The 16,052-nt window shown below is 46.0% G+C and overlaps 1 protein-coding gene across 2 annotated transcripts; it reads left to right on the top strand.

Moving 5' to 3' along the window:
* The first annotated feature begins 1,833 nt into the window (after positions 1-1,833).
* LOC136610608 (nicotinate-nucleotide pyrophosphorylase [carboxylating]-like) lies at positions 1,834-14,084 on the top strand. 2 transcript variants are annotated; one of them, XM_066589830.1, is made up of 5 exons: positions 1,834-1,856; positions 6,229-6,514; positions 6,881-7,155; positions 12,896-13,027; positions 13,366-14,084. In XM_066589830.1, exons 2-5 carry the CDS (start codon positions 6,229-6,231, stop codon positions 13,606-13,608), a joined length of 936 nt encoding a protein of 311 aa, XP_066445927.1. In that variant the 5' UTR covers positions 1,834-1,856; the 3' UTR covers positions 13,609-14,084. The 2 variants fall into 2 exon arrangements, with proteins under 2 accessions (XP_066445927.1, XP_066445926.1); XM_066589829.1 differs by lacking the exon at positions 1,834-1,856 and adding an exon at positions 5,353-5,521.
* The last annotated feature ends 1,968 nt before the right edge of the window (positions 14,085-16,052 follow it).

Raw genomic sequence — 16,052 nt, forward strand, 5'->3', positions numbered from 1 at the left:
CTGCTCCTGGCTCTTCCATCCTCCCCCCCCCCCCCCTGCACACAAGGACGACGTATATCGGCTTGGCGTGAAAACCGAGCCGATATACGTTCGTGTGAATGCAGCCCACAACAGCGTGTGTGAAAGACTGAACAATTCTGAACGATGTTCTTTTGAATGAGCCAACGATGAGCAAATAAGCTAGCGGTGACGTCATTTGCTCGTTCACTCATTCAAACGAGAATTGGTTCATCTAAAGGCACCCTTGGTTATGAGCATATTTGGCCTGCACAGTGGACATATAATAATCCAAGGGTGGTTTCACACACATCATTTTTTGGAAAAAAAAGTTAGTTTTTGATACAGTTTTCCAACACCAAGCGAGAAGTATATGATGTTGTTCACATCTGTGTCAGAAGTTCCATTTGTAGTCTCTGTTGCTGATTTCAATGAATGGGTCAATGGAATCCATTCAGCACTGTTTGGTTCCATCATAGGATGGATCGCCAGTCGTTTCTGTTTTCCTGCTCCCATAATGGAGGAGGCAACTGGAAACCATAACACTGTAAGACTGAAGTCTAGGTCCTTCCTTTATAGTTCCTATATCTTTTAATTCCACTTCCGTGCACCTATGTAATGGCAGATAACAAAGATGGAATAAGGCTAGGGCTACACAGTGACTTTGGCCTTGGCACAGTTATCACGGCCACAGATCGCAGTGTAGCCCTGCAATATCTCAACATAATGGAAGTCATTGCAGTCAAGTTGCGTCTCACTCGTTGCTGTGACCTGATGAATGCAAGTAGTCTAAACTTACCATACTTCTTGCTTTTGCTGGGATGTAATTGTATTAACTTGAGAGCCACAACCACATTGACTTCCACTTTCGATGTTGCAGGGCTATGCAGCCAAAGTCGCCAAGTAGCTCTAGATCAAAATTGACCATGAAAAGGGCAATAACTCCTCTCACCAGACCATGATTTAGCATGTAAATCATAAGGATGCATTCACAGCTGTCTGTTTTTCAGTAACCTTAGGAAAATGACAGCAAAATGAAATGCCTCGAAACTGTCATTTGTGCAGAACCCTTAGCATGTAATGCAGTAATCGTTGTGTTTATGCATACAATGCATTTGCGGGAAACTGCATTGCTACAATTCTGTACAGCTTTTGCTACATATCTTTACCGTAGCTTATACAACTAGACATGCTGGGCTAATATCTCAGACGTCTATAAGGCTGGGATCACACTGGTGCTAGTGTTTTCCATTGTTCGATTCCATCTTAGTGCCACAATGGGTACGATTGGTGCCTCATGGACCCCATTAACTATAATAGAGTCTGACGAGATTCTATCATACCCTCTGGAATTTTACCAGAGAAGTGCACAGCATGCTATGCTATTTTCTCCGGCATTTTGTACTGTATTGATGCTGCTGAATGAAAGCCTCCGATGCAGATGTGAACAAAGCCCAAGTACAAAATGAAGCATTATAAGATTCTGGTCAGGCAGTTTAAAGGGCATTCTGGAGACTGGGCAAACTTTTCAAAATTGCCATAATGTTTCCACTTATTGCCATTATTCCAAGCGTCTATCTAAATCAGCAAACTGAACTTCTGTACACTTTTTTGCGGACCCTGCACCACCGCTGCTTTCCAGTCAGCTACAAATTTCCACATTATTTAAAATACCCAGGGAGTGCAAGAACTACATTTCCCACAATGCCTCATTGCAGTTACTGATGAGTGCGCATTCACAAACTGTGTGGTTATTATAGAATGTGAAGGCACTGAGCAGCCTAACCAGTTACACAGCGGAGCCTACAGGTCATAACCACTGGTTACCGATGGAGAACTTAGCAGGAGGGAGACCACAGGTAAAGCCATATCTTTGCAGCTTTGTAAGACAAGATGATAACCCAGGCTTTCTCTCCTAAGGCTGCTCTTAGGTGTATATCTCTTGTGCTAGTAAAAAAATCCAACACTGAGCATAAAGATACATCACTTATATAAAGCATACCGGGAGTGCAGAACCTTTTCTGGTCTGAGGTCACATTGTCAGACTGAACCAATCCCAAGATCCACAAGAACGCTTTTAAATGGGTATTACCATCTGAGACATTTATGGCATATCAAAAAAATATGCCATTAATCTCTGAGAGGTGTCCACTGCCAGGACATCGACTTACCAGGAGAATAGGGGTCTCCCTCCGTTCCGTTTACGCTCCAGAATGAGGTAGAACATGCTTGCATTTGGATTCTACAATGAGGATACTTGTTATATGGGGGTCCAAGATAAGGCCATACAGTCCACTTTTAGTACTTACCCGCCCATGCTCCCACGATATGCAAAACATGGAAGATATAAGTGTGTCTATGGCTAAATGGTTGAGGGTCGCAGAGAATGGTCCCCTGTGGAGCCCAGACAGCAAGTTGAGCACCCCTGTACTATATGTGGGGAATAGGGACAAGTGAATCCCCTTCCACTAAGTAAACTATAAAGTTGCATTGACCCTAAGAACCAGACACCTTGTCTCAAAGAGGCACATGCCTTTTGTGTTTAATGGAAAATTCAGGCCTGATTATAGAGCTACAAAACTTATATACGTAACAAATAGGGGTTCCTGCACCAACCCCTACTGCACCAACAGAAATCCTAAAGGACCAGGTGTAATTTTCCATCAGGTGCATCTTGCCTGACATAATTGTAGTTTGTGTTTTGGAGTCAGGGACTTTGAAAAAGTCATTTGAATTTAATTACTGTTTATCTATTTGAATTTTTGCATATACTACTTTCATCTAATCTCTCAGTACGATCCCCATTTAGAATGTGCTCCATGACTGACAATGCCGCCCAGTGTATATCTTGTGCCATGTATGTAGTCCTTGAACAGCCGACTGCATACTGCTGTATGAGATGTGAGCGTGTTGCACGTTTGGAAGCCCAGATCCTGGATCTAAATGAGCGGCTTGCAACACTGGGATGTATTGACACCATGGAAAGGAGTTTGCTGCTCACTAAGCACTAGCTAGGGCAAATGTGTGTGTGTGGGGGGGGGGGGGGGGATGATAGTATGGGGGTGCAAGATGATCAGGCAGCTAGCTGGGTGACGGGAGGAGGGGTAGAAGGATGAGATCCATGGAGGCTAGTCCTAAACTGGAACACCCCAACAAGTCTGCAAAATTGGCAGATGAGGGGAATGCCATTACAAGATTAGTACTGCTGCAGCACGACATGCCCTCTGACCGCCAGGGAGATGACTGCTCCAGTAAGAAGGGGAATAGGAGCACTGGGCAGACTATACAGGGGGACAGACAGGGCAATCTAATTTTGTGTCCCAGAACGTCATCCTGGTCCCCTCCATATTTGTCATATATGTATTGTCTCATGTGGATGCACTGTGCAAAACTGTCATGTCACTTTTCTGTATGTGTGTTGCACAACTGCAGCGTCTGAAGGGTTAACTCCCATATAATCATTGCCTGTCAGCTCTGCTGCTGAATGTAACTTTCTGCTCTGTCATGTGGTACAAGTGAGGTTATAAATGTGAGTGTCTGAGAGCGGGAAGGGAGTTCAGCTTGACCTGGAGTGCCAACACAGAGCCGCATGGGAGCACCATCAGCTTCAATGTTGGCGAAAATGGAAGAGGAGGAACGACTTCCGGTAGCGCATGGAGTGTGGATGTAGAGGAGTGAGTCCTCTCCAGAGACAGAGAGCACACCAAACCTAAATAGCTATTAAAACAGGTACCCGTTCACACTACAGTCATTCTTTATCCTGTGTGGCCGTCCGCTAATAGGATCCCCACACAGAGGTACGTGATTGTGACACCCACACAGAGAATGTGCGGGGTGCATTTAGGCTAAGCCTTCTACTAAGTGTTTTTCTTGCCAGAGTGTGTGTGGAGAGGTTCCTGCCTTCTTATCTACTGTCCAGGACCGGTGACATATAGATAATACAGACTATAGGGCCAAATTGTTCCTGTCTATTTTTGCCTCCCAACCTCTGAGCTTCTGCCTGTAACTTTTTCCAAGTGAGTGATACCTGTGATTGCCTGTTATATCAAGTTTATACAAGTAAAGTTTGCAGGGTCTCAACCGTTCCAGAGGTCCCGAGGTACGATACACAAGTCTCTGTGTTTATTATTCCGCCATATATAATAACGGTATGGGAACGGTGGCTTCACAAACCTGACAACTACTACCCCCTTATCCTGAGGACTGCTGGCCCTATTCTTTGCTGCAGTAACTTACCCAGGGACCAGCAGTTGGTAAGTGCCACCGTGACAGGTCCATGCACTACCCCTCCCAACTCCAGCCGTATGCTTTGGTAGAGAGTCATTACTTCCAGTCTATCAGAATATATTTACTGTGCTAGTTACAGTTTTTGGCATCTCTCACAGTACATATATATATGTCCCTACTGTCCATTATACTGCCACACAGCCTGAGGATTGTCGAACGGTGTGTTGTCTTCCTAGCACTTGAGTTCGGTTTGACCGATTACTGGGAGGTGCTGATAAGGATCCAGCGGACATGGTGCATATTGGTACTAATGACAAAGTCAGAGGTTGATGGAAGGTCGTTAAAAACGATTAGTGTTCACTTTTGCTCGTCTGAAAGATAATTTTTCCATCTAAAAGCACCTTAAGATGCCAAACGTTAGGACCATTGTAGGCTGCCCAGCTGTCGTAGCGATTAGGGATGAGCGAACGCGAGCAAGTATCGCTTTTTTAGAGTACCTGCCTAATCGGGGTGAGCGGGGGGTAGAGAGGGCTCCCGCCTGTTCCCCCCTGCTAACCCTCGCTCCACCCCGGCACCCCCAAATCTTTTCGCCCGAGTAGGCAGTTACTCGAATAAAGCGATGCTCGTTCGAATAATTGCCCTAAACGAGCACGTTCGCTCATCTCTAGTAGCGATCCATCAGCACCATTCTGACATCCCCGATGTGAAGATAATACATCATTGTGAGCAGTCTGCACTGTGTGATCGGGGGTGTGGAGATGGTGCCCACAGATGAGATCCCCACCCTAATACTATCTCAGCCCCAAATCCTCTGAGCCCTTGAGACCCGGACTCCATGAGACCTCTGACGTGTCCGCAATTATCAGCAGCAGAAGTTGCTTTCTAGACCTCCGTGGATCGGACTTCTTCTCGATTGAATGATCTCTTGAGGCTCGGAGGAGTCCGCTTTTGTCTTTCATCCTTCCTGAGTAGTTTTCGTACTGTGTCCGGGGGCATTATCCTGCGTCGAACACATCGGCTTCAAGAATAGACTGTTGATGTCACATGTGAACATCTTTGGAGCTCTGCTGGTGGTTTCCTGTTTTGATGTGACTCCTACCCCTGGATTAGCACCCTGCTCCTATTCTAGTAGAGTGAGAACTGAGCCATCCTCCCAGCATTAAGCCCCCACCATTCACCTCTGAACTTTGACCCCGTGAAGTGTCATTGTGTAACATCATGTTTACATTCTCATGCAAGAGACAAAAGTTTTCACAGAAATTTCTTCATTTCAACAATCTGCAGAGCAAGATATGAGGTGAGGAGCGCAGGGGTGATAGTGAGTGGGGTGTCCGTAGTAATAGTGAGAGAAGTGCAGACTAATATGTGGAGTGCAGTATGTAATAGTGAGTGGAGTGCAGACCATTATATTGGCTGCTGAGTGCAATAGTGAGTGGGGTGCAGAGTATAATAATGAGTGGGAGGCAGACGGTAATTGTAAGTGGGGTGCAGAGTATAATAATGAGTGGGAGGCAGACGGTAATTATGAGTGGGGTGCAGAGTGTAAGAGTCAGTTGGCTGCAGACTAATACGTGGAGTGCAATAGTCAGAAAGGTGCAGTCTAATATGGTGTGGATTGTAATAGTGAGTGGGGGGCAGAGTGCCATTATGTTAGGTGCTGCAGGTAAGAGTAAGGGAATGCAGTATGTAATAGTGAGTGAAGTGCAGACTATTATATTGGCTGAGTTCAATAGTGAGTGCGGTGCAGAGAGTCATGTGAGCTGCTGTATGTAATAAGGGGGAGCAGACTATTATGTGCGGTCCTGATGTAATAAGTGGGGTGCAGTATGTACTAGTGTGTGGTGTAAGACTGGGGTGCAGAGACATGTAGAAGTGAGGACAGTGTGTGGGGTACAACGGGGTTCAGTTTTTTTTTATAGTGAGACAGCACTGTTGGGTGGGAGGGGATCAGTACCATCTTGAACTGCATGATAATTTCATGATCTTTTAACTTCTTGCCCCTAGATGATGGCATCCAAAGACCTCCGGTTTCTTCTGCCCCATTGCCGCTTGCAACAACTGGCTCGGGACTGGCTGGCAGAGGATGCCCCATGGTTGGACTTTTCTGGGTGGGCTGCTTCCTGTGGTGGAGAAGGGTATCAGGAGGCCGTACTACTGTGCAAGTCTGCAGGGGTGCTGGCAGGGAGCCCCTTTTTCGATGCCGTTTGTAAAGAGGCCAACTGCAGCGTGGAGTGGGAGCGTGATGAAGGCGCATGGCTGGAGCCAGTGACAAGAGTGGCCACAGTCCGAGGTGACAAATCTACACTGTCCTGAATAGGGAAGCTTGATTCCCCTCTCCCCAATGAGTACATTTAGCGCCTCAGAAGTCTCACCATAAAATAGTTTTTTTACATCTTGGTTATACCTTCAAGACACTGGCAGTCGCCGTAGTGCCAGTCTCACAGACGTGCCTATACAGGAAGGACTGGGCGCTACTAGACCTAATAACTTGTGCAGGGCCCAACTAGATGGAGGATAGTGCATGAAGGATAATTAGCATCTTCCTCATCGGGAAGGGGGTGTTCTTCCTGGGGATCCATATTGCAAGATAATAATGTCAGCTGGATGGTTTTTAAGGTCTCTTTTCATCAGGTGATGATACTATATTACATTCCAGGTCATGTCAATGATCTCTTACTGGCAGAACGACCGGCGCTCAACGCCCTCTCCCGGGTCAGTGGTGTGGCCACACTGGCAAGACAAATATCAGAGCAGGCACAGGCCGCAGGATGGACAGGCCAGGTGACGGGTACCCGGAAGACCACACCTGGATTCCGCCTGCCAGAGAAGTACGGCCTCCTGGTAGGAGGAGCAGGAACACACCGCTACGGGACTGGTGATCTGGTCATGTTGAAGGATAACCATATATGGGCAATGGGAGGAGTCAGAAACGTGAGTATAGGCGGATTGTGTTCACACATTGCGTGTTTGTTGCAGAATTTCAGGTGTGGAATGAGCACCAAAAAAACGTACAGTACAACGTTGGTGAGTGGAGCTTATAAGCACCCTGTTTGTACCTTCTGATTCATACGGCGCTGTGGAATATGTTGGCGCTACATAAAGAAAGACCATTATTACGAACTCAAAGAGATAAAAATCCACAGCACATTCTAATGACTTTCAAATAGTCAGCACGCTCTGGCGCACATCTTCAAATGGATTTCATTTGTTGCAATGCAGTGCGTAAAATTCACCGCTCAATACGCACTAATATATGTATCACAGTTGTGCGGATTTTATCGCGGGTTTTGGTGTAGATTTACATGTGAAAACATGATGTGCACACCCTAAATGTCTCCCCACAGTGTTCTTTTAAGGGTAGTTACACGAGGGCATATTTGCGCACACAAATATGCTTTCAATGGGTTCCTTCTCATTTCTTTTTTTTGCATTTCTTGGACCAGCTCTATTTTTGTGTGCATTTGCGCACCAAAGGTCCTAATAGAAGTCTATGGGAAAGGTGCAAATGTGCACTCAATGCACGTAAAAATGAGTAATACACTGCTCAGTTCCCTAAAAAAACTAGCCTAAAAAGCGTTTTTAATCAGGGGACAGTGGTCAGGGGGTGTTGTGCGCAAAAAAAGTACAATACAATCCTCAGACACGCGCACAAATCAACCTCATTTATATCACAAATATTTTGCGTGAAGCGTGCAGATTTGCGCATACGCTCATATGATGCCACCCTAAATGTTTCCCTCTCAATGTGTGTCCTATCAATTCTTTTTTTGTGTGCATTTTCACAACCAAGGCACCATAGGAGTTTATGAGGGTGAACAAATGAACAGCCCATCTGCACAAAATCGCACACAGAACTTCATGATTTCACTGCTAATGGATAAAACCAAGGACCAAATAGGGTACTCAGCTGAGTTAGTCACGGCACAGTTGTGTCCTGTGCCAATGTGAATGCGCCCAGCAGTGCAAAAAAATATATAGTAAAATGCGTAGATGCGTGCTCGAAAGCACAAGATAGCGCTTGTCTGCAGGAACCTACAGCATTCGAGGAGCAGGCCCTCAGCCAAGGAAACAGCGGGCTAGAGTTGTTAACCCTGTCCCGGGGCTCTACTATCTCCTCTCTAAGGGTAGCTTGGGCCCCAACCTCATTACTGCTGGGGGAGATCAGAGGGACAATAACCATGGTTACCTTTAGTCCAATGTTCCGCCCTCTGCGGTGGGCTCGTCCAGGGAAATAAAGGAAACGGGAACGTTCGGTTCTGCTCATTTATTTAACAAGTAGCAACAACAACAGTTCTTACAATGGTGATGCAGGGATTTACTGTGTATTTGTATCTCTACAGTCTCAGTTATCTGTAGGCATTAACTCTCCTGGTAACCCTCTCTCTCCTGCCAGTCAATCACACTTCTCTCGCTTACTAGCGGTCCCTTTCTCCCTGTTACCATGCAGCGCGGCATGGGGTCCCGCGGTCGGCGCGCACCGCTCCGGCGGCCTGGAGCCCTGTGTCGGGGTTATCCCAGCGGCTTGGGGTGGCCGGTGGGCGGCGGCGGCATGGGCATGTCCGCCCGTAGGGTGCCGCCTGCATTCCTCCATTCTTCTTATACAGCAGTGGGTGGAGTTGCCTCCTCCCACTCTCCACCCCTGGGCGGAGCCTTGTGGTTAAAAGATTGGCAGTGAATTGAGCTCACTGCCAGTTATTGGTTCTGCTTGCACCTAGCCAGTCTGTCTGCTGTTACCCTCAGCCAGTCCCTAGTTGCCGGTCAGCTCCTCCTGGTTCCCTATTGCTCTGTCTGTTCTTGTTGGTTCTGTTAGCGTCTGGTCTAGTCTGTCTCAGTCAGCACTAGTTGCTATTCAGTATCCTTCCAGTTCCCTGTGAGCTCCATCTCCAGCCTTGTAGTTTTGTTGGTCTGTTCCACCTGCCTCCTCTGTCGGCACTCTGTTCCCCCCCCTTTAGGTAGCTTTCTTCTTGTCAGTCGCCAGGTCCCTAGCCAGGGCAGGGACCGCCGTCCAGTTGTCCGCCTGGGGTTAGCAAGGGCCGAGGCAAGAAGGCAGGGACAATGGGTGCGGGAAGATCAGGGCACCCCACCTGGCGCTCGGGGGGCAGAGTGCCGTAACATAACTGGCCCTTAAAATTCCGTTTTTTTTTTTTCCATGGCGGCGATCAGCGCCCTTGCAAACCAGCTGCAAGACCCGGTGCCGGTGATCCGGGATTTGTCTGCTCGCATGGTGGCCCAGGAGCAGTGGGCGTTGTCGCAGGGGCGGGACGCCTTTACCAGTCTTGAACCCAAGTGCCCTCTTCCCGAGGTGTTCTCTGGGGAGAGGAACAAGTTTTTCATTTTTCAACAGGCGTGTCGCCTGTTTTTTCGGATGCGTCCCTGTTCTTCCGGTTCAGAGGGTCGGGCTTATAATGTCCCTGCTGCGGGGCTCAGCCCAGACTTGGGCCTTTTCCATTCCCGAGGGTTCCCCCTCCCTGCAGTCGGTGGACTCCTTTTTTCAGGAACTCGGGGGTATCTTCGATGAACCGGACCGAGTGGGGTTGGCGGTTTCGCGGTTGCTGGCGCTGCATCAGGGGTCGCTTTGTGTGGAGGATTATAGCTCCAATTTCAGACGCTATGCGGGTGATACTGCATGGAATGATAGTGCCCTGAAAGACGTTTTTCTGCAAGGCCTCTCGGACACGGTCAAAGAACTGTTGATCTCCCATCCTGTTCCCGGGTCCTTAAAGGAGGCTATGGAGCTAGCGGTGAAGGCAGATAGGAGGCTCAGGGCTGGGAAGCAAGATAGACCTACCCGTAGAGTCAGGGAGGTCGTTTGTCCTGTTCCCTCCTCTTCCGTACCAGTCTCTGTTCCCGAGCCTATGGAACTGGACCCGCTGGACCCCGAGGAGCGACACCGGATTCGGTTATTGCATCATCTCTGCCTCTACTGCGGGAAAGCTGGACATCGGGTGATAACCTGCTCCCTGAGGCCTCAGCGTCCACAGTCTGAATCGGCAGAAAGACTCCAAGTCCTAGGCGATTGCAGGGAGGATCGCCTAGGACCACAGGTACTTCCTAGACTTCTGGTACCCTGCCACGTTAGATTCCGGAACTTCTCCCGCCCAGGGCAGGCGTTTATTGATTCCGGAGCAGCCGCTAACCTGATAAGCATGCGTCTCGTGGAGCCCCTGAGGGCTGAATTTGTGGTGCTGAAGACGCCAATTCGTTTTGCTAGCATTGATGCTACCCCCTCTTGCTTCGGGCTTGGTACGATGGATGACCCCAGTGTTACAACTCACGGTGGGGGGGTCGCCACTCGGAAGGTCTATCATTCCTGGTGATGGAGAAAATGTCGGTAGACATGGTACTAGGGATGCCGTGGCTGGCGTTGCACAACCCCCAATTCGATTGGACCACTGGGGAGATAACCCAGTGGGGACCGTCCTGCCATAGCCATCGTGCTCCCCTTCCTCTCGGCTCAGTCGATACCGCACTCAGTCCCCAAGATCTCACTTCCCTTCACACCCCGTCCGCCTGTCCTGCTGCTGATGTCGCCACCAATGTACTGCAGGGGGGATGGAAGGAAGTGGTGGGGTCTCGTATGCAGTTGCGTAGTGGGGAGAGTCTGTCGGTATCTGAGCCGTACAGGGTGGGACAGAAGGGGTACCGGTCCTCTGGAAATCGCAAAAGGAGGGTTCGCAGGAGGTTCCATAAGTCGTTATCGAAACCTGTTGTCCCTGACACTTCCATGCTCCTTATGTAAAGACCAATCTGACAGCCTCTTTGTAGTGTCTGTAACTCTCTATTCCTAAGACTGACAGACAGCCCGACTGACCTGCATTGCCTTCTTGTAAATGCACATCTCTCCCCCAGCATCATCACATGACCACTCTTTTATACCACACCAGACAAAACGATACATTTCCCAGACATAACAAAGACATTAACCCTTTCAGTCCTGCAGCCATCCAATATACACATACCTGACTAGCTGATATAACCGGCTTCGCCCGAGTTAATTTGGTACTGGTGTTTATCTGGTGTTCACACGGAAAAGCTTATGAAGTCGTGCTTACTTTAGAGATACTGAGGAAAAAAATATGTTCACCATTTTGCATAGTTCTCTGCGTTACCCAGGAAATACCACGGGGAGGTAACCATGCAACGTTTCCTTTATGTAAAATGACATCAGGAAGTGAGAGAATTAGATTACATACATAAAATTTGGACACTAATTCTTTTGCGCTTAGAATTGAATAATCGAGTTGGGACCCATTAGCTTTTCCTATTTATGACATATTCAATGCTCGTGCCAAATTTCCCGTTTCTATGACACCGGAAAGTGAAAAAAATTACATTCCGCACATAAAATTTCGATGCCAATTCTTTTGCGCTACAATTGAATAATCGAGTTGGGACCTATGAACTTTTCCTATTTATGACATAATCAATGCTCGTGCCAAATTTCACGTTGCTATGACACCGGAAAGTGAGAAAATTAGATTCCGTACGTAAAATTTGGACGCTAATTCGTTTGCGCATAGAATTGAAATAATCAAGTTAGGACCCATTAGCTTTTCCTATTTATGACATAATCAATGCTCGTGCCAAATTTCCTGTTTCTATGACACCGGAAAGTGAAGAAATTACATTCCGTACGTAAAATTTCGACGCCAATTCTTTTGCGCTAGAATGAATAATCGAGTTGGGACCCATTAACTTTTCCTATTTATGACATAATCAATGCTCCTGCCAAATTTTGAGTTTCTATAGCATTGGGAAGTGACAGATTTAGATTATGTACGTAAAATTTCGACGCCAATTCTTTTGCGCTAGAATTGAGTAATCGAGTTGGGACCCAATTACTTTTCCTATTTTGGAGATAATCTATGCTTGTGCCAAATTTCATGTTTCTACGACATCGGGAAGTTGGCGAACTTTTGGCGAGTGAGTGAGTCAGTGAGGGCTTTCGTCTTATATTTATTTATATATATATATATATATATATATATATATATATATATAATATATATTTATTTATTTTTTTCGTCATATATATATATGTGTATGTATGTATGTATGTATATGTATGTGTGTGTGTATGTGTATATATATATATATATATATATATGTATATATATATATATATATATATATATATATATATATATATATATATATATATATATATATATATATATATATATATATATATACACATACATACACACACACGTGTGTGTGTGTGTATAGATGCATTCCATAAACAACACACTGACAAAACAGTGATACGAGACAAACATGGAGCATTCTGGGGGGGACCCCATTAACTCTGGGCCACTACAAACCCTAAAGGTCCTTTTACACAGAATGATGATTATTCAAAAAAATTGTTCAATGAATGATAAATCGTTCACTTTTAATTCATTTTATGCAGGCATAAAAATCACCGTTGGCTTGTTCAGTTTAAATACAGATTATTCAGTCACTGTCACTTATACTGAACGATTTCTCATTTGAATGAGCCAATGATGTATCTGCCGCTACAATAATGGTGCCCGCTTCTTCTTTTTTTTCTTTTTTTTTACTTTTGGCAAGTGTGGCATAGCAAAATTAAATCTTAGGCGCAGTCGCTCAGGTGCCTTTATAGCTCAGCGCAGTGGTACCATGTAATATCTCTGTGCTTCCATGCCAGGCTCTACATACGGTGCACACTCTACTTGGGCGCACTCTAAAGGTGGAGGTGGAGTGCAGGTCGCTGGAGGAAGCCTTAGAGGCCGCAGAAGGTGGAGCAGATATCATCATGCTGGATAATTTCAGTACTGAGGTACAAGACTATGAAATGTTTTACTACATTCACCGTGAGCGCACCGTGGCCACCATAGGGAACACACATGATGCATAACTGAGAGAGCTCACTATACAACTCGCAATCCTTTATATACATATTCTACATGTTTTGTGCGGAGCTTTCAGTAGTGTCGAAGTACTGTACGTCTTCATAAATATTCCACTGCGGGTAAATACACTATATCTGGTGGTGGCTCTGTGTGGGGTAGGTACTCTTCATGCAGTGAAAGCTCTATTTGGGGTTGGTATTAAGGGGTTGTGTGATCCTCCCACTTTTGTGCTGACCATATCCCCTCCTCTATCTGTCCTCCATAGTTACTCCACCAATCTGCTTTCTCTGTGAAGGCTGCTTTTCCGGGAATTATAGTAGAAGCTTCGGGAGGTATCACTCCACAGAACCTTCTCCAGTATTTGGGCCCTCATGTGGACATGGTATCAATGGGTTGCCTCACACAGGGACCTCCAAGTATAGACTTTTCTCTGAAATTAGCCAAAGGCTTGAAGAAGACTAGTTGCACCTCACATCCCAGCCCTACAACGTCTACAGATCTCCAGTGAAGATACTCTAGAATCTTCTGACACTACAAATCACTGCTTATGGTCTACTCCAAAAGTCATCAGAGAGAAGACCTTACCATATGGTCATCAAGTCATGACCCCTTTAGGGCCCCATAAACTAATCCATGAGATGGCACGGCAACACCAGAAGATGCTCATACAACACCGCATGATCCCTGAAAAAACTACAGGAAACGAATACAAATTTACATGATTCTAAGGCAACAGCAGGAGATGCCAATACACAACGAGATGTCATGGCATCCACAGGAGATACCAATACAACAACATGGCAGGGCAATATCAGGAGATGCTGATACAATACAAGATGCCAGACAAAACCACAAGAAACCAATCCAACATTAGACGATGCTGATACAATGTCATGAGATGCCAATACCACACTACAAAATGGCAGGCAAAACCACAGGAAACCAATCCAACATCAGAAAATGCCTGTGAGATGCCAACTATAGATGAGCGAGTATACTCGCTAAAGGCAATTGCTCGAGCGAGCATTGCCTTTAGCGAGTATCTCCCCCGCTCGAGACTGCAGGTTCAGCTGCCGGCAGCGGGCACGGAGCTGTGGGGGAGAGCGGGGTGGAACAGAGGGGAGATCTCTCTCTCCCTCTCTCTCTCTTCCCCCCCCCGCTCCCTCCTCCTGACAGACGCTACTCACCGCTCCCCCGTGCCGGCACCCGAACCTGCAGTCTCGAGCGCGGGAGATACTCGCTAAAGGCAATGCTCGCTCGAGCAATTGCCTTTAGCGAGTATACTCGCTCATCTCTAATGCCACCACAACATCACAATATACTAGTCAATACAACACCAGAGGATGTCAACAGAAGGCAATATCAGGAGATACCAATGCACCATGAAACACTATGGTTATCGCAAGAAATGCCGGTGCAACACCACTAGATGCCAAGCAAAACCACAGAAAGCCAATACAACACTACAAGATGCCAAAGCAATGCCAGGAGATGACAAAAGCAGACCTGAGATGCCATGACTCTTCAGCCTATTCTCTGGAATAATAAACTATAAGGAGAACGCTTTATGTCATATTTGGATCTGCTCACAGAAAGAAAGGCCCTAGAATCTAGAAACAAAGAAAACTGGTGGCAGAAAACGCCCACATGGTCATCTAGTTCGCCCCTATATTATTTCTCTATTAAATCATTTATTGATTTTCTAAAAATGTGTGATGGAAGTTTATTCCAAGCATCTACTACTCTTTCAGTAATATAAAGGTCTAAATCAAGCCCCCTCTTTTTTTTCTACTCCTATAACATATGTAAAGATTTCTGGCATGACCTTACTCTCCCTTCTCTCCTCCTGAAATGCATATAAAGGTTTTCATTATGTCTCCCCTCTCCCTTCTCTCCTCCTGTAACATATATAAAGGTTTCCATCATGTCCCTCCTCTCCTCTCTTTCCTTGTATAACATATATAAAGGTTTCCATCATGTCCTTCTCTCCCTTCACTCCTCCAGTAACATATATAAAGGTTTCCATCATGTTCTTTTCTCCCTTCTCTCCAGTAACATATCTAAAGGTTTCCATCATGTCTCCCCCTCTCCCTTCTCTCCTTCTATAACATATATAAAGGTTTCCATCATGTCCCTCCTCTCCCTTCTCTTCCTGTATAACACATATAAAGGTTTCCATCATGTCCTTCTCTCCCTTGTCTCCTCCTGTAACATATATAAGGGTATCCAGCATATCCTCCCTCTCCCTTTACTCCTTCAGTAGCATATGTAAAGGTTTTCATTATGTCCCCCTCTGCCTTCTCTTCTTGTATAACATGAAGGTTTCCATCATGTCTTTCTTTCCCTTTTCTCCTCCTGTAAAATATATAAGGGTATCCAGCATATCCCCCCTCCATTCACTCCTCCAGTAACATATATAAAGGTTTCCATCATGTCCTCCTCTCCCTTCTCTCCAGTAACATATATAAAGGTTTCCATCATGTCCTTTTCTCCCTTCTCTCCTCCTGTAACATATATAAAGGTTTACATCATGTCTCCCCTCTCCCTTCTCTCCTCCTGTAACATAAATAAAGGATTCCATCATGTCTCCCTTCTCCCTTCTCTCCTCCTATAACATATATAAAGGTTTTCATTATGTCCCCCTCTCCCTTCTCTCCTTGTATAACATATATAAAGGTTTCAATCATGTCCTTCTTTCCCTTCTCTCCTCTTGTAACATATATAAGGGTATCCAGCATATCCCCCTCTCCCTTCACTCCTCCAGTAACATATATAAAGGTTTCCATCATGTCCTTTTCTCCCTTCTCTCCTCCTGTAACATAAATAAAGGTTTACATCATGTCCTTTTCTCCGTTTCTCTTCTACTGTAACATGTATAAAGGTTTCCATCATGTTCTCTCTCTTCCCCCCTCCTGTAACCTATATAAAGGTTTCCATCATGTCCTCCTCTCC

The sequence above is a fragment of the Eleutherodactylus coqui genome, chromosome 2 (assembly GCF_035609145.1).
Source record: "Eleutherodactylus coqui strain aEleCoq1 chromosome 2, aEleCoq1.hap1, whole genome shotgun sequence".
Classification (NCBI taxonomy): domain Eukaryota; kingdom Metazoa; phylum Chordata; class Amphibia; order Anura; family Eleutherodactylidae; genus Eleutherodactylus; species Eleutherodactylus coqui.

Excerpts from the sequence above, each read along its gene's own strand:
- LOC136610608 (XM_066589830.1), top strand. The coding sequence starts at position 6,229 with ATGATGGCATCCAAAGACCTCCGGTTTCTTCTGCCCCATTGCCGCTTG. Across the intron at positions 6,515-6,880 it reads AAGAGTGGCCACAGTCCGAG|GTCATGTCAATGATCTCTTA; the intron begins GTGACAAATCTA and ends ATTACATTCCAG. Across the intron at positions 7,156-12,895 it reads CAATGGGAGGAGTCAGAAAC|GCTCTACATACGGTGCACAC; the intron begins GTGAGTATAGGC and ends CTTCCATGCCAG.